Genomic DNA, 19127 nt, shown 5'->3' with positions numbered 1-19127 from the left:
TGTCCTCATGCTGATATCCACCAAGGCACCAGAGTCTGCTCCTTAGACCACCCAGCAGCCCCCCTCACGGTGGTGGCAGAGTACAGACACCCAGTGCCAAGAATATGGCCAGCCATCATGATTGCTAACTTTCCCATGAACATTACGACGTCACTCAGCTGTGAAAAGCTATCTTCCTTCCAAGAAGTGGATGAAATTATGTGGCCTCTCAGTGTGAAACACCATCTGTACAGAGCTGGGAAGAATCCAGCACTCCTAGTCAGCTTGAAATTCCCCTCTCCACTCAGATATGATCACTCCAGCTGCGACCTGGAACCCCCCAACTATTACATACACGATGCAAACACAGTGGAGCTTCTGATCCGGCAGATGCTGAAGGGCTGCCATTGAGGCTTAATCAATAGCGCCAGCAATGGAGAGAAACCCAACAAATGAAGTTCTCCAGCCAGAGCCGCTATCAGAAAGATAGCCACTCTGTCTTTGTCGCTGTTTTATAGAGGGACCCACGGGCCTGATGGAAAAGAGCCACAGGAAGCAACAGGGAGAGGGAGCGAGCAGGCAGCCAGCCAGCGCCAACACTGCTCAAGAGGCACATGGAGGAGGACTAGATGTCAACAACAACAACAACAAAATTACAGAACCTGCCAGGTGTAAGGAGTTCCATTTGACCCACGAAACCTGGTCCCAGTCTCCCCAGCTCAGAGCCCTGGCTGATAAGGCTGAGAACAGCTTTAGTGCAAAACTGCCTGCTCCCAAGGGCCAGTACCAGATGCTGGAGTAGAGGGTAGCCCTTGGGTCTTCTGGGAGCCTCTGTGTTTGGTTCAAGCACAAGGGATCTGACTGTGGCCTTGTAGAGGAAGAACCTGAGACGCTGGGGAGTCCAGGACAGTTCCTAGAGCCCTGCACCGAATGCTGGCTTGTCTAACCTCACCCATCTTCCACAAAATTGAAGCCATGGGTGAGCCTTCAGCAAAAAGCCTGCACAGCAATTACAGCCTCCAGGGGTTTATATCCAGAGCTGGGAAAGAGACCTGCATAGATAAAACCAACCGTCAGGATCCCATCAGCCTTGGAAAGTGTAGCTACTCCCGAGGCCTGCTCACAATGCTGAGTCAATAGCCTAAAGTTGTTAAGACCACAAAATAACAAGCACCCAATGGAGCAAAGAGTCCTCCAGTCACATCAAGAGTCAGGTCTGAGTACAGAGTAGCCACTATGAGCTAGATGTGGCCATCTCTCTCCAAACACAGATCCAAACAGGAGGAAGGAATGCTTACTCCTGATTTGCCATGCTGAACAGCCCTGATCTGATAAACTCCTGCTGGGTTTCAGGTCAGCCTGGCCTTTTCAGAATCCTCAAGTCAACGCAAGAGGCAGTGAGGTCAATATCCTTGAGAAATATTCCAGCGGTAACAAGGACAGGTGACACAGCATGCTTGTGCAGATCGTGTCTACAACAAAGGCCTTGTTCCCAGGAGCTTCTAGTGTTGTAACCAACACTACAAAGTAGCGTTTTAGTGTTGTAGCCAATACTGCCACCGATCCCCAGTTAGGGAAGACCTCCTGCATGGTAGCCCCATCTACAACCTGTCAATCAAAAGTAGAGAAGTGGGCTGGAGAGATGGCTCAGTGGTTAAGAACACAGATTACTCTGCCAGGATTCCTGAGTTCAAATCCCAGCAACCACATAGTGGCTCACAACAGCTACAGTGTGTACTTATACATAATAAATAAATAAATAAAAATTTTTAAGAAAGTATAGAGGTGGGGGGGTTGGGGATTTAGCTCAGTGGTAGAGCGCTTACCTAGCAAGCGCAAGGCCCTGGATTCAGTCCTCAGCTCCGAAAAAAAAAAAAGGTAGAGAAGCCTGGTCCAGATGTAGGCTACCCTGAAGAGTCATCTCACCTTCTAGAAACTACTGGGTCAGCTGAGGCCTCCCTTAAGCCTACACTGAAGCCCCACTTTCATGATACTGAACCTTGCCTCTTCCTTCCTTCTGAAAGGCTTCAGCAGATGTCCTGCAGACCAACATCTCTCTCAGAGCCAGCTCCCCCAGAAGGCCAATGAGCACACATAGACACACACACACACACACACACACACACACACACACAGAGAGAGAGAGAGAGAGAGAGAGAGAGAGAGAGAGAGAGAGAGAAGCACATACACAGAGATGCACACAGGCACAGATGCACACACACACATGTGCACCAAGCACTGTAGCAGGCAGTCAGTTTGCCAACACTAACAAAGACTCGCTCCTTTGCTTAGGGAAGGGGCAAGCACCATCACTCTGTAGACTGCAGGGATCATCTGCAGCCTACAGCTCTCAGTAGGATTTTGAAACACCATCCAAGAGTCTGGCCAGGTGGGCTAGCATTGCTCACATCTGTAACAGCCAATGGCTGTGTGGTTAGTTCACAGCACTGCTGTTTCTTCTGATTCACCATGCTCTGCCTTACTGCCCTGCCCCTTCCTTGCTGCTTCAGTTGACAGCATCTCCCTCCCCTCTCCGGAAGTTACCGCACCCGTTATCCCAGTCTTTGCCCTGCATTAATTCATACAATGAAATCATGGTCTGCAGTCGGCCATCTTAGACATCCCACACCTGCTCAAACCCATCAGGCCTTCATCTCATTCTTGAGAGGCACGGGCTCCCATCATTCCACACAGCAACTGCTATTTGGTTGTGCCCACATGCACTCAGGCAACCCAGCCCACCAGCACTTCTTGCCTCCCACTCCTTCCTTCTGACTTTGATTTCTTTTGGAGACTATTTTCCAGGGCTTTTTCAGCAAGGATTTGGGGGTGGTTTTTTTTTTTTTTTTTTTATCTTCATCTAAAACTGTCTTCCATTCCAGTCTTCTTTCAAAACTACAGCTTAGCTGAGACCAGGACTCTGTTCCTCTAGCCCAAAAAGATCTCACCCACAGACCTCTGGGCCTCTAGTCTTTCTTTACCCAACCCAGCTGTTAACACAAGAGGAGACAAACTTTTACCAGCCCAGCGTCTTTCCCTCTGTCTCCTTAGATTTCTGTGTTCTGCAATGTGAAGGTTTAGGTATGGGTAGTGTCCTCCAAGTATCCATGGCAACTGAAAACATGAGAGATGAGACCTTTAAGAGGTGGGACTTGCTGGGAGGTCCTTAAGTCATCGGGACCACTGACAGGAGAGTTCAAATGGAAATTTCTGGTTTCTTTGGAAACTCAATATGCCATATGATGTTTTTGCTGGGGCAGACAGATAAAGGGATGTTTTGCTAAAGCAGACACAGATGAGAGGACATTTTGCTGAAGCAGACACCTTAGAAAGAATAGAAATATGACACACACACACCCCGACAGTGGGACAAGGCTTGAATGTTGGTTGGCCTTGTTCCACCTCACGAGTCCTCAATGACAGTGCTTTTGTATTGGTTTGCTTTATGCTGCCTTGCTGATCTTTGCTTGTTGTGACTTCACAAAGAGTAACTCACCAGAGGACTTTTCATGATATTCTAGCGGCTTCTTGCTGCTTCCAAAGACTCAGGCCAATCAACAGAGCCTCATAGTTTCTAGACTGAACTGCCTTTGCTATATCATGAGTGGTGATTGCCTAGTGAACTGGATTACTGACAGTGAAGATGGGAAAAGCCCCAAAGAACTATTTCTAAACAGGTCCACGACCCTAGTTCCCTAGTAACCTTTCTTCTCCCCTACCTCTGGTGGGCTAGAAGGGAGGTTGAAGCATTTAAGAACCCTTAGTAAAGTAGGTTTCGAAAAATCTAAGCCTATATAGACAGTAGCCTCTCTGACTGCATGATTGGCAATGAAAGTCCCTACACACACACACACACACACACACACACACACACACACACCATAAAGCGCCTGTCATTCACAACTCTCATCAGTGGTTAAACCAATGGGGTCTTACTCTAGTTCTTCTTTGCCTTCTGTTACTATGATAATAAACACTATGACCAAAAGCAACTTGGTGAGAAGAGCGTTTATTTCACCTTACAGTTTATAATCCATCACCCAGAGAAGTTAAGACAGGAACTCAAGGCAGGAACTGAAACAGAAGCTTGGGGAAATGTTGCCTGCTCAGCTTGTTCCTTAGACAACCCATTTGTCCAGGATGACTCCACCCACAATGGGCTGGGCCCTCTCACAACAAGAAACACCTCACAAGTTTGCCTACAAGCCAATCTGATGGGGACATTTTCTCAATGGAGGTTCCCTCTTCCCAGATTACCCTAGCTTGTGTCAAGCTGACACAAACTAACCAACATGGATTTAAACCTCCAAAACTGTAAGCCACATAAGCCTTGTCTCTTTAAGAAGCTGCTGTGTCTTACCCACATTCCCACACATGGACCTGCTTGGTACCCCTTACCCCAACTCCATCATTCACCTCATGAAACTCCCAGCGACAGGTTAAAGCACCTCCTTCTCCACTCTGTTCTCTCTCCTGAAATCCCGTTTGACGCACTCTGAAAGGGCTCCCCAACTCTAACCTCCCATCCCTCAGCCCAAGACAACACTCCAAATGGTTCCCAGGACATTTCTGTGTACACACATTTTGGTGACTGGCAGCCCCAACCCAGCAAGGACTGGCCCCGTGAGTGCCACCACAGTGATGCTGTGCTGTGTGATTTCCGTGCTGAGCCTGGGATATGCAATGCCACCTTTGCTCTACTACCTAAAATCTCCCCTCAGAAGATCTCCGGTGCTTGGAGTGTAGCTCTGCAGTAGAGTGCACCCCAGCATGCACACACAGATCCTGGGTTCCATTCCAAGTACTGGAGGTGGGCGGTGGGGGAAATCTCAATTGTGTTTCCAGTAGAAGCCATCCTGCCAGCCTCCATCATCCTGTGGTGCCTGGCTCCACTATCCTGCACAGTAGAAGCTTCACTCACTAGCTATGCTGTTCATATGGAGTTTTATAGGAACCACCCCCGCCCCCGCCCCCACCAGACCTATGTCACCAGACCTATGCGGGCTTTAGCTGGCTCTCACTCCTGGATCTAGAAGACTAACCTTCTTCCTGCCAGCTCAGTACTTAGAACCCGTCTGAAGTGGAAATTTCTAGTTGTGTCATGTGAGGCTTTCCTGAAGCAGACTCATGTGATGTTTAGCTGAAGCAGGACCCCTGAAAGGACGCATGATGTTTGGAGAGAGTGTAAGTAGGACCCAACGGACAGTGACAGCCGGCTTGCATGGCTAGCCTTGCAATGCTTTGTTGGTCTCGAATTTTCACTGATCTGCACTTCGTTGAGAGAGGCACAGCGGGGAACTCCTGGCATCTCTGCTGGTTCTGGTCACTCTGCTGACTCATGCAGATTTGGTGGAGGCCTGGCAGTTTCCACTGGATTATGCTGCTGCTGCTGCTGATGATATGATGATGATGGTGGTGGTGGTGGTGGTGGTGGTGGTGGTGGTGGTGGTGGTGGTGGTGGTGGTGGTGATGGTGGTGATGATGGTGATGATGGTGACGATTTGTGTTTGGTGACACTACTGAACTGGACTGCTAGTATCCTGACAACAGAGATTGGAAATGCCCCCAAAACTACATCTAAACAGGTCTGCATCCCCACTGTCCTATTTACCATCTCCTTCCCCTTACTGCTGGATAGTGGGATAGAAATGGGGTCAAAGCATCTGAGAACCCTTGTTAAAATAGATTTTAAAAAATCTAAACCTATAACTGTCCTGTGCCTTTTCCTCAGACCATTTGTGGTTGGGCTGTCCATCTGCAGTATCGACCCCTGGTCCCTCAAACATCCCAGTCCAAACTCCAACTCCTATCCTATCAACCAGTTCGTCCATGCCCCCCATTCTACAAACGGCATCCCTAACTATCCCTCTTCCATGTCTAGACCCCACCCACCCCTGCCCAGGTTCCCAGTCTATCAGGAACCACCCCAAAAGCAAAGCTGATTCCTCTGTGGTCCCACCTCAACCCTAGTGCTCCAGACAGAGCAATTCAGCCAGACCCACCTACATCTCAGGTGCCCCTGCAGGGAGGCTCTAAGCCATTTACCTTCATTCTGCTGACTGCTGTCTGTCCTTCCACTATCCCAGCTGAAGGTCCACCTATGTGAGCCCTGCCCCCTCCCTCGGGGTCAGGCCCACATGAGCCAACAACCCCCAGATTTCCTATGGAGCCAGCACCTTCCATTCCTGCCCTACTCCCTGACAAACTGCAACAGAGCTAAGCTACACTCAATTGAGCAACTTATGAGTGTGGCTGTAGAGATTTGATGGGATTAAGCCCACAACAATTGATCCAAGACACATCACCAGCGCACTTGCATCTTTTAGAAGCCCTAGGTGAAGGCCCAGCGCTGCCCAAGCAGAAAGAGTGGATAAGCGGGGAGGCAAGGACCCTCCTCCGAGTTGCTACAGGTGACCCGCCCCCATCAGGAATGGCAACAATCATTTCCAGAGGAGGGGACAGTCAGCTGGAAAACCAGAACCAAGACTCTGCACACCTTTACCATGGTTATCCATTCACCTCAAAAAGTGCTATGGGGCCAGCAAGATGGCTATTTCACAATAGTGAAAATGTACTTTCCACCAACCCTGGTGACCTGAGTTCAGTCCCAGGGATCCACCCTTGCCTACTCACAGGCACCTGACCTGTTGACCTTTTGGCTATTTACTATTTGTAACATCACTAAGAACATGGATGCAGTTTTTATAAGAGCCTGACTGGCATTCACGCAGTTAATAATGATCATACGTGGTTTTCTTAGTCGTAATATCCCTAAAAATAACTGGAACACTCTCACACACTGACGTTTACTGCCCCCCAACTCCCTGAGAAGACAGCGCGGCGCCCTGTCCGGTTGGCATGCGGGGTGGGGCTCCGCTAGAGAAACTGACCATGACAGAGACCCAGTACGAGCCAAGCGGGGCTGGGAGGACCTCCACCCAGCATGAAAACAGTGAGACAAGGAAGAGCTTCAAATACAGTAAGGGGAAAACCATCCATTCATCCCATCCAATTACTCTACATGAATTACCATAATAGAAGATGTTCTATTCTACTCCTTAATCTATTCAGATCACTTGAGAAAAAAAATCTATTCGTTTTTGTCTTTCCCCTTTGAACACTTGGATTGCCCATCAATATCTAAGTTTCTTTGCAACCCAACTGTGGAAAGCACAGAAGTAATTGTCTCGCCAAATGGGATCCATTTAAAAGCCGACAACAGCCGCACTTCCTTCCCGCAGAAAATGGGACTTGGCTGACATGGGAAGGACAGCGAGGGTTTCAGCTTTGGGGTTTGACAGGCCTCAGCTCTGCCTCGGCATGGCTGTGAGCCTGCGTCAAGCTCACTGGTCCTTTCCTAGACATCATTTGTAAAAACGAAGTCCACGGGGATCATCTAACTGCTAAGACAACACCAAACCTCTGTGTTTAGTCAACAGAAGTCTGCCTCTGCCACCTACCATGTGGCTCAGCATGGCCAACCAGATTGGAGAAATGGAAAGAAGCTAAGCTCTCACTAACACCAGACTCCTTACCCCTTAAGACCTGCCACCCTGTGGCTCTGGGGTCCTCCCAGACCCTGAGCCTCCAGCCACCAAGCAAGGGACACAGCCATCAAAGGATGACCTGAGAGACTTGGGACCCAGCTTGACAGGGTGGCCCGTGGCTGTCTTGGTGGCTGCCTTTCAGCCATAGCCATCCCAATTACAGGAAGGTGGTGCCTGCTTAGGACAAAACTTGGCAGCCAGCATCCTCACCCATGGGGAAAGGATGTGCCTTGTGGGTCTCATGTGCTACAGGTCTCCATGGCTAAGGCCTTCAGGATCCCTGTCTGAACCTGCCAGTTCCAGGGTCTGCTCTCAGCGCTAAGAATGGAAGGGCAGGGCAGTGTGCAACTGTGGACACTCAGCCTCACACGGACCTGAGAGAAGCAGCTGAAGGGTCTCTCACAGCCTCTGGGGCTCCTGCAGTGAGGCCACGCCCTCTTACCCTGACCATGAATTCTGTTCATACTGGCAGCCATTGGGGCCTTTACTCCCAACAGCTGTGCCTGGCAGGTCCCATCACCTCCACCTAACGCCTAGGGGAACCAAGGCACAGAGAGAGGTGGGAGAGATGGGTAAAGGATCCTCACTCAGGTCCTAGTGGGGAAGCACCTGCTGCCTTGTCTCTGGACCCAGCGCTATAGTCACAGAAGCCATGGCCAGGACAAAGACTCAGGACAACTTAAAATAAAAGAAAAAAAAAACTTATAATTCCCAGAATTCCAATCATTTCTTTCTCTTTGAGCTGGGGTTGGCTCACTGTCACCTCTGCAGGGCACAGAAGGCGCCTGCCCCACGTCACTGTGAGTCCCCACCAGACAGAAGTATGCTGCACTGGTGGGCTCTCAGTGTCTATCTCTGTACTGCTATCCCAGTGGCTCTCAGTGCAGGCACTAAGTCACCTCAAACATCAGCTCTCTTCTTAAGGCTGAATGAGTGTAACCACTGCCTCACAGTGTGCACACCCCTGGCTCCCTTCCCCCACATGACCTTCCCGGATGCCAACTCCAAATATCAATTAAGTGGAGCTTAGGACTTCCAGCCATGACTTGCCCATTTAACAGAAATCATGTCACACATTTCCAGTAAGTCTGCTGCTCTGATGGGAATGGAGCCTGGGCACCGACAGAGTGCCTCAGAAACCAATACTGGTCCTGTGCGGCCTCTCTCTCACCCTGCAGATTCACAACAGGAGCAGTGAGACCCCACACTCCCCACTACAGAAACCACAGGAAAGCCTGGGAAGTGAGACCAGCTTCCTGCTGAGAGCCCTGCATGGAGGAGACCTAAAAAGCCACTTTACGCTCCCTACCCTGCCCTAGAACAGCCTGAGCATGATGAGTTTGAAGAAAGGCTCTGGAAGGGGTGGGAGATGAAGGCAGGTGCTGGGAACCACTATCCTCCTGCCCCAACCCCAGACTTGCCCCCACCTACCACCTTCCAGGTAACACACAGGTGGGCCATTAGTCAAGAAACATGGGGTAGGAGTGGGGCATGTGGGGAGGAAGTTGGTCAATGATAGGCAGCCAACAGGATGGTCTGTGGTAGGGTGGGCTGGCATTTGCGTGAGAACTTGAAAGGCCCCTCACTGTGGATCTAGACCCTGGTCAACTAAGGCTATGGAATATGGCAGGAGGGAAAGAGTTTGTTGTGCAACCATGAAGTCCTGAGTTTGGTTTCCCAGCACCACATAAAAGCCAGGTATAGAACTGAACACCTCCAACTATTCTGCTGGGAGAAGGGGGCCAAGACGGTCCTCAGGGTTCCGTGGACAGAAAGTCTAGTCAAAACATCAAGTCCAGGCTCACCGAGACTCCCTATCTCAAAATTCAGAGCAGAAAGCAATCAAAGAGGATGATCAAGGTCAATGTTTGGCCCAAACACACACACACACACACACACACACACACACACACTCATACACACACACACTCATACACACACAGACACACCACACAGACACACACACACTCATACACACTCACACACACCCACACACACAGACACACCACACAGACACATACACTCATACACACTCACACACATACACACATACCACACACACCACACACACACATACACACACATACCACACACACACCACACACACACATACACACACACACCATACAGACACACACACACTCTTACACACTCACACACACCCACACACACAGACACACCACACAGACACACACACACACTCTCACACTCACACACATACACACATACCACACACACACCACACACATTCACATACACACACACTCCTACACACTCACACATTCATATACACAGACACACCACACAGACACACAGACACACATGCTCACACAACAAACACACATACACACCCCACACACACGTACACACATACATATATACACACATATAATATATACATATTAATTAATTAAAAGGGCTGGCAAGATGGCTCAATGTGAAAGGCGCTTGCCACTAAGCCTGAAGACCTGAATTCTATCTACATATGTCACATGGAGAAAGTTGTCCTTCGACTTCCATGTATGAACGGTGGCAAGCACAGACCCCTGCACACTAAATAAATAAATAAATATTTTTTTAAAAAACTATTGTTAATAGAAAACACACCCAGCAAGTCTCACTGGCTTCCCTTGGTGAGGGCCATCTCATCTGTAATCTGACCCTAAGTGTTTGCAAACAGCTTCTCCACATCACGAAGTGGCAGTGAAGGACTTCAAGAAAACTCCACTGGAAAGGAGCGGCCTGCGGGGCAATAGCCACTCCCCTGGCAGTGGTTTGGAGCTGAGACAAGAAGGCTCTCTGTGGGGTGCATGCCTAAGTGCAGAAACTAGATACCACGCCCACCGCTCCCATACCCCTGACAAGCAGCACTGCCTGCCAATCAGTTCTTCCATGTACAACAATAGGCTCGCCCATGACAGCCAAGAATTCCAGCACAGGCAGGGCCTCAGCCTAGAGCCCTTATCCTCTTAGGACAACTTCCTCCCTCTTGGTAACCGGCAATATCATCCCAGTCAGTCAGAGAAAGCTACAGCCAAGCAAAAGTCAAGCTTGGACCTTTGTTTCAGAGACAGTCACCAACTGCCTCACCTTTCTGAAGCATACATTCTTTCTGAGGAAGACTTTACCTGCACTCTCTAAGCAACATGGACAGCTCAGCCTCTGAGCCTTAGCCACAGCCTTTTTCTCACAGACACCATGAGAAAACCCAAACCCAGGGTCACAGGAGTCTGAGAGTGCTTCAGCAAGGAAAAAGAAAGCTGTTCAAAGGCTGACTTTGAGAAAATCAATGAGGATATAACGCTTTGAGACATCATTTTAACATTATTATATTTGTCACTGGGTATGTTTTCCCTCCAACTCAAATAGATTTTAGTGCTTTGGAAACCAAAGCTTTTGTCACTGAGGAAATAATCTAAGCCTTGCTTTTGGTGAACTGTAGGAATAACAACATTTTTCAAAATATTTCTACCACAAGTTATGAACACGGTCTGTATGTGTTCAGTTTTAAACCAAAGCAGGGGGTTGGGGATTTGGCTCAGTGGTAAAGCGCTTGCCTAGGAAGCGCAAGGTCCTGGGTTCGGTCCCCAGCCCCAAATGTAAACCAAAGCAGTAGTTACGTTTAAATGTTGTTTAAGCAGTGTATCTAAATAGGAAGTGAAAGGGGATCATGTCTGAAGCAATCTCCCCCAGACATCCCACACTGCTAACATTTAACTCTGCCAGGCCCAGAATCATCTCAGGACCGACTCTCAACTCACTTGTGTCAAAACGTATTCAAATCAGTAGGAAGGAGAAACATAATCGTTCATAATCGGAGGCCAAAAAAAAAAATCTAAACTTTGGTTTGAAAAAAACTACTAGGAAGACATTAACACAGTCCAAATGCTTCAAACAATCAAGACACTGACGTTCAAGGACAGATCTCAAAGAAGAGATGCCTCACGATTAGACTGGCCTCAGGGCACCAGCTCCGGGGGAAAGTCATAGCCAGAGCAAGATCTCAGACAGAGATGTGGCTCAAGTCCAGAGGTCAAGGACAGTATCAGACAGAGAAATGACAATGAGGAACAGAACAGCTGTGAGGGCTGGGGGGGGGGGCAATCTAACCTATCTCTTCCCTTCTAAAAAGTACACGGCTTTGGGCTGAATCACCCAGAGTTACTAACTCAGCGCTCCACTTGCCATGGTCTGCACCTAGAAAGCACAACTTCAAAGGAAGGCCACTGTGAATTAGGTATAGGCGATAACCAACCGGTACATAGGCACTGCTCCTTCCTTTCCAACAGTGAGGAGGGTCACAGAACACACCTTTCCCACCGTGGCTCTGCTGGAAATGGCACCTGGAGGCCCGAGCGCTCCACAAGCGTTCTGAGAGACAGGGATGTAGCTTGGCATGCTAACAGTGCCACCTGCTCCCCTGACATTTGTTATTGAAAAAGTAAATCCCACCCCTGCAGCGACTTTTTCAGCACTGAAACTTGTCTTGTTGTTGTTGTTTGGTTTGGTTTTGCTTGCGCTAAAAACTCACTCAGTGGGGAAAACCACTCCTTGTACAGATAAGCAGGGCAGGAGCGGCTGCAGCCGCTAGCAGACCCACTAATCAACCGCAGGCAGGACTGAGCACACTGAAGGGATTGCAGCAAAGAGAGGGCCAGACGCCTAGGGCGTGGCTAAAAGCAAGAAAGACTCAAACCACACCCATTGCAAGGGTCGCCCCCACCCATTGCAAGGGTCGCCCCCTCCCACCCTCACCATATTTGCCGGCTACCAGGAAGACAGGAGCGCGAAGCGCTGCTGCACCAGCGAACAAGAATCCAGAATACCTTCTGGTCAGTCCAAGGCTGATCAAGGGCGGCCCCATGCTTTGTAAGCCTTCACCCCAACACTCTCTAACCCGAGGAAAAACTTCCCGACCTTGGCAGACAAAAAAACATAAGAGTTTCAGGTCTCTGAACGTCCCCCAAGCCTCGAATGCCAGTCTTCCAAACACTAGCTGTCTCTCCAGAACGCTCGCTCCACCTCAGAGACCATTCACAGAGTCTGGGACAGAAGAAACCCTAAACCAAGAAATGTGGCTAGTCACGGCGGGAGAAGGGTCAGTGGCTTGGGTGGGCCAATGAGAAGGAGGCTGCACTGCTCCCGCCCTTAGTCTTTGCAGTGACCCCACCCAGGTCGTGACCCTCTGAAGACCTCCAGCGTTGGCGTCCCCCAGACTCCGCCGACCCCCAACAGGCAGCTTTGGGCGCTGCAGATGTGTCCTGGATCTTCGCTGGATCCTAGCATTGCGTCGCCCACCCCGGAGCAGAGCGCACCGGGTCCGGCTCCCAGACGACAGCCCCAGGCAGGCAGGCAGCGGGACGCAGCGCCCGCAGTGCGACTGGTGCGGCTGCCGAGGCTCAGGGCGCGCCGCCCGGACCCGAACTAGCTAGTGAATCGCACCTCCGGCCCACAGAAGCTGCAGGCTCCAGGAGCCTCATCTGGAGACTGGACAGAGGACTGGTCGGAGATCCAAAAGGGTGCAGGCGGCTACCGGACGAGGATAGGGATGCAAACTGAACCAAGATCCAATTAACCCGGTTTGGGATAGAGGACCGGATCGCGGCGCGAGGGACCTCAAAGATAAGGGAAGAAAGGGTCTGACCAAAGCCTAGGGATTGGAGAAAGGGGAGTGAGAAGGTCGGTTCACAAGTGCGAAGGGAAGCTGGGAGACCCACTATTCTAGGCCAGAATAATTGTGGTGCGAAAAGATGAAGGAGCATCTGCGGTGAGGCAAGAGGGAACCAAGAGAAGTAGGGGCTCTGAGCACGCAGTCTGGGACCGCTGGGTGCGGGCTGGTGCCCATCTAGTACCCAGACGAGAAGAAACAGGCCAGTACACCCAGGCCCGAAAGAAAGAGCCCTGTCTGGTATTGGAAAAGAGCGGTCAATGCATGCCAGGTTCATGGTCTGTCCAAGTCGCGGAATGCAGGGACAGGGTATCGCAGGAACCGGAGAGAGGGATTCATACAGGGCCAGGGAAACGAGGTCTGTCTAATCGAGGAGGGACCTGCAGGGTAAGGGACCTGGAGGGGGAAAAGCGCGACGCCGGGACATGGTCCGCAGCTGGAGCCGCTCACCTTGGGTTTATACAGCCACTTTCGGAATCTGTTCATCATCGCCGCGCCGGCTCGGGCCACGCTCCGGGCGGCCCTCGCCCTCTGCAGCGCTGCGCCCCGGTCCGGCTGCGGCGCGGAGCGGACACGCAGGCAGGGCCGGGACCTGCCTGAGCAAGCGGATCCTGAGCGCTGCACAGAGCGCCGAGCAGCTGGCTGCAGGTGCGCGGGGCAGGTGCGCGGCCGGAAGGATGCTCAGCGAGCGGCGCGCGGCCGACCCAAACCCGCGAGCGGGCGGGCGCGCGGAAAGGCGCGGGCACAGGGTGCGCGATGCTTCACGGCTTGCGAGCACTCGGCGCCTCCGCTGGTCACGACCGCACATGCGCCGGAGGCGCCGCACGCCCCCGGCCCGCAGCAAGTGGTGGATGGGGCGAGCCGGGTGAGGCCGCCAATCCCCGCCCAGCGCCAAGCCGCACCCCACCCGAGACGCGCACCAAGGGAGGGCGGCTCAGGACTACAAGTCCCAGCGCCCACCGCGGGCAGGGCCTGAGCGGCGTTGCTAGGTGACGGCGCCTAAACGATGCTTAGGCGATCTGCGGGTGCAGGAGCTGGCCAGTGAGCGCTCCCGCCCGCGGTGCCTGGAGAGACGACGCGGGGGCAGGTGGAGGCCTAAGGAGGCCAAGAGGCCCGCAGGTAGGCGAGCAGGTTAAGGTGAGGGACCGCCATAGGGAGCCAGGCGCAGCCCATCCTCACTTCTCGCTAACTCGTTTTCTCCAGTTCTTAAATCTTTGCTGATTTTCTGGCCTTAGCAGGCTTCCTTTGCGCTCTTCTTCCCACGTCCTAAAATAAAATGCGCTTTCCACCACCTCCGATTTATATCCCCCCTCCCCCCCTCCTACTTTTTTTTTTTTTTTTTTGGTTCTTTTTTTCGGAGCTGGGGACCGAACCCAGCCCCCTCCTACTTTTAACAACAGGTGACCCAGATAATACAGTGTGTGCACCCTCTAGCAGCTCCAGCATCTTCCCTTAGCCTTTCAGCCCTGGACCTGCTCAGCTTTGTAGCTCACTTCTTACTCCTTGTAAGCTGCTCTCCATCCATTTCTGTGTAGTTCCAGGCAGCCACGCGGTTTCACAAACAAACATTTTTCGCTCCAACTTGGATTCAGACCTGTTTGCCTGTCCCTCACTATTTGTACAACTAACAGATCACCTTAGAGTCAACATGTCCACAACAGTATGCTCTCCCATCATAAAAACTGCTTCTGAGGCTGGGAAGATAACTCAGTCAGTAAAGTGTCTGCCCTGTTAGAAGAAGGAGGCTCAGCATGCCAGAACTCACAGGAAAAAAGAAAAAAAAAAAAAAAAAAAGCTAGGCATGGGACTGGAGATGGCGCTGTGATTGAGAATGCTGGGTGCTCTTGGCAAGACTCCAGGTTCACTTCCTAGCAACCTCCATGACTGCTCACAACTTTCTGTTACTCCATTTCCAAATAACCAAACCCCTTTTCTGGACTTCATAGGCCCTGCATGTGTGTGATACATGCAGCTGCCCTGGTTCTAGCTGTCACCTCCTAAAGCCATTAGCCCACTGGAAAAGAGAAGAAAGGAATGTCCTACACTTCAGGCTAACGCTCCCAAAGTGTATCCTCTAGTATTTCTCAGAGATGGAAGGACTTGTACACGTAGCCATAGCCAGCTTCCGAGGAGGCTGAGAAATGTCACCAACCAGTTGGGTAGCAATAGGTCCAAGCGAGAGTCAGGGTTTGTTATTCAGGAGGAAAGAGAAAGCTGCAAGGAGTGGCTTCATAGCTTGTTGTAGAAAGTTTTAATTCCATCCTGAGGTTTCTAAGCAGCCTTTAACCATTTAGTTCCCAGATAAAAGAAACACACAACCTTTATATCTACAGTAAGCCTTAAACAGCACAAGAGCTGGGCAGATACCTACCTTATGTGCAATTAGAATCTACTTTCCTATTGATACCCACGAACTATTACTTACTATGTGTCATCTGGGCTGCTCTTACCTCCAATTGGCCAGCCCTCAGGGACACATTTTTAGGGCTCACCTAACCCATGGTGGCTTCTCCTCCTTCCTCCTGCACCTTCTTCTTCCTCCTCCTCCTCCTCTGACCCCAAGCCCAGGAAACCTAAACCTCACCTATGACTCTTCTGCCCAGCTATTGACTGTTGACATCTTTCTTTACCAATCAGAAATAATGTGGGGGGCGGGGTCACTTAGGTCTGTGTGCAGACTCCACAACTCCCAACTCCCAACCCCCCCCCACCGCACTTAGCATTATGATACACAGTAAAAGACAAAACCTCGACGGGGTAAGACAAAACACTTAGCAGAGCAGCCATAGTTCCGGGGAAAGAAGACATTTTCAAACATACGTGAGAGATGGCGTGGCTGAGACTGTAGTAGTGGGTTGTATCTGATAGAAATGAACCCTCCTTGCTTGCTTCAGCCTGCCTTCCAGGGTACCTAAAGTGCCAGACCATTGAGCCCTTACTGGAGAAGGGAGTTAAAGAGCCACATATAGAGGAAATCGATCAAGAACCAGGTCTCAATGCTCACCTGTAAACTAAAAGCTGAGGCACTTGGATGTGCCTCAGTGTTGGACCAGAACCCAGTGCATGAGTGGGTTCTGTCTCTCCCTCGCAAAGCAAGCACACAGACAAATACATTCTTTTAAGTAAAGCTGAGTCTAGGTGTGACTATGTGGGCATGTGATCCCAGCACTAAGGAAGCAGAGGCAGGAGGATGGAGAGTTTGAGGCCATCCTCTACTATATATCAAGACCACCTTCCCCAAAACAACAATAAACAAGACAAAAATAAAACCAAAAATAAGTTGGAAATAAGTAAAGTTGAGGGACTCGAAGCATGCCTCATAGTTGGCCGAGCCTGTGCCTGTTCTGTAGCCATAGACATGATAGCTTTGATCAAGCTTTAGGTGAGTTTCTGAGGGGGTTCAGGGTCTACCCACCCTCAGGGTGCACCGGCTCTTTGCCACAGGTGGGGGTGCAGATTCCTACAAGGCAACCTTCACCCCACAGTGAGCAGAGGGGTCAGGCTGGATAGTTAGAAGCAGACTAGGCCCCCAGGAGCTCCCTCCCACCTTCAGTTTGGTTCTTCCATTCATTCTTTTTGAATCTTTCTACCGAGGTCCATTCTGGTCTGGAGAGGGCTTGAATTGATTTCTTCAATCCTCCTTGACTCAGATCAGCCTAGGGCGCTTGACCCACCCTTTCTGCTGAGGGATTCTGGCTCCACAGCAGGGAAGCAAGAAGCAGTCTTTGCTCCCTGGCACCCTGGGCAACCCATCCACATAAATTCAGCCCAAGACCTTGGCCTCCATATTAGAAACTTCCTGGAAAAAAAAGGAAAATCTAATATTTCCATCAGAGTATCTAATGATGGCTAGTGTGTCAACAGGATCTAGACCACCTGAAAGACCTCGGGACATGCCCGCCTGGGTGGGAGAGTGATTAACTGTGTGGAAAGTCTCACCTTTCTTAACTGTGGGCAGGACCACTCCAGGAGTCGGGGATCCTACTAGGGATCCTGGGCTGTATATGATGACTCCCGAGAAGGGGAGCTGAGCTCCGGAATGCAGCCATCTCTGTTTTCCTTTGTGCATGGGATGCATGCATCTCATTTCCTTTCACATTCTGCACGTGTCATGGTCATTGGCCAGTCTTCTCCTACCGTGGCTGCCTTGCCTTCACTGACTGCTGCCCTGAACCTGTGGGGAAGAGCAGCCACTCAGCACCATGTCCAGAATATTTGGTCTGTGTTCTGTTCTGTTTTCCTTGGTGCTGATGGTGCTAATAATGGAATCCAAGACCTGGCGTTTTAGGCTAGTGCTTCCTGCCTGAGCCCCACCCCAGCCCTCTAACACAGGGTTCGCCTGCCTGTTCTCCGCTCTGGGTCCTGGGCTATGTGTGTACTGTTCTTCTTTATCTCACATCTTTGACAGCAAGTGAGACTTTTGAGACCAGACCCCAGGCTCTCACAGAAAGGAAATCTCTTTGTGCATAGGGAACCAGATTCCCCACCCCAAACTCCTCAACCTGCACTTTGTTCTCTTGTTTCCTTAGAAAATACTATCCGAACATCTATCCCCCTGTTAAATGGGACAATGAAACTGAAATGTATAGTATAAAGAACTCAAACGTTTAGAAAAGCAGATAATTTTATAAAGTCATTGTGTGGGATGAATGCAGTCAATGCACAGTTCTCTGCCTGCATGTACACCTGCATGCCAGAAGAGGGCATCAGATCCCATTACAGATGGTTGTGAGCCACCATGTGGTTGTTGGGGATTGAACTCAGAACCTCTTGGAAGAGCAGCCAGTGCTCTTAACCACTGAGCCATCTCTCCAACCCTGACTTTTTTTTTTTCTTTCTTTCTTTCTTTTTTTTTTTTTTTAAAAAAAAGTCAGTCTAGTCTGGATGAAGCTCTGTGACAGAAGCCTAGATGACAGAGTCCTAGGTTCAGTCAGTGTGCTCTTCCGGCCAGTTTTATCCTGGCCACCTGTGACTGTCTTTCAGATCAGATAACTTTGTTTTAGTTACACCTTTTTTTCTACTTTTGTGTTCATCTTTCTTAGATCACTCTAGACCGAGGCCAGGTTCAGGTGGGAGGCAGGGACCTGCTCACCACCTTAGCCAAGACTTAATGAGCGTTTAGTTGACATCAGAGCGAAGAAGGCAGGCCTCAGGTGCGTGAGCATTAACTCAATGTTGAGAGATTCCTAAGCTTGTGGAGTAGAGAAAGGGTGGAGGACTTGAGGTTCGGGAACCATATGCAAAGAGGCTTCTAAGCCAGTGAAAGACCCCAGTGAAAGAGGAGACTTTGGACTGAAGCTTGGGACATACTGAGAGACCCCTCCAGGTCCCACAGCAACAGAACCTGGGAATAGACTCTTAAGACCTTACCTCTCCACTTCTCCCAGAGCAGCCAGGGCCAAAGCCCTGCAGCCACTGCTGCTCCCACCCCACCCAACGCCCTCAGGAACCTCAGCTAGTCTTGGTGCCTTGGGAGGGACTGGGCTGAGAGATCAAGTGAATGGAATTAAGACTTCACCTAGAAGCATCCTCTATCTCAAAAGTGAGGCCAGGGGAAAAAGATTCCCTGCACACGAGTCACCCACACCGGAAGAGTCGGCAGCCTGCACCCTGCCACCCCCAGCAAGGACTCTGACGCTGTCAGAGGCATGGGCAGTAAGAGCCAGTCCTTGCTGTGTCTAGACACGCCTTTTGTCCATTAGCTGCACCTGGCTGGGAAAAACTGTTTTGCTGGGGCACATACTGAAAACTATAGAGATGGAAAATCAGAACTAATGTTCTCTTTAGAGCCACTTGACAGCACCATGTTTGCCACCAAGACACCAACAACTAGCAGTTGAAGAACTTGATAAATAGTGCTTCCAGGAGTCCAGCTTCCCTCCTATCCCCTGCAACACACACACACACACAAACACACACACACACACACACAC

General features: G+C 50.5%; 2 protein-coding genes across 18 annotated transcripts in view; one reads left to right on the top strand and one right to left on the bottom strand.

Moving 5' to 3' along the window:
* Window positions 1-13858, bottom strand: part of Zfyve28 (zinc finger FYVE-type containing 28) — an 85610-nt gene extending 71752 nt beyond the window's left edge. For 4 of the 5 annotated variants that reach the window (XR_005492958.2, XM_006251256.5, XM_006251258.5 and 1 more), the window contains exon 1: window positions 13645-13778. Coding sequence is in view for 4 of the 5 variants with exons in the window: in XM_006251256.5 (XP_006251318.1) it covers window positions 13645-13683 (39 nt within the window). In the remaining variant the exon portion in view is untranslated. Of the gene's footprint in view, window positions 1-13644 lie in introns of all 5 variants that reach the window. The other variant, NM_001107227.1, reaches the window with a different exon arrangement.
* Window positions 13859-14101: 243 nt separating this feature from the next.
* Cfap99 (cilia and flagella associated protein 99) overlaps window positions 14102-19127 on the top strand; it is a 66890-nt gene continuing 61864 nt past the window's right edge. For all 13 annotated transcript variants that reach the window (XM_063273837.1, XM_063273836.1, XM_008770377.4 and 10 more), the window contains exon 1: window positions 14102-14313. The gene's annotated coding sequence lies outside the window, so the exon portion shown is untranslated. The remainder of the gene's footprint in view (window positions 14314-19127) is intronic.

This window comes from Rattus norvegicus, chromosome 14, assembly GCF_036323735.1.
Source record: "Rattus norvegicus strain BN/NHsdMcwi chromosome 14, GRCr8, whole genome shotgun sequence".
Lineage (NCBI taxonomy): Eukaryota > Metazoa > Chordata > Mammalia > Rodentia > Muridae > Rattus > Rattus norvegicus.
Note: the sequence above shows the minus strand (reverse complement) of the source record. Positions and strands in the feature narration are given on the sequence as shown.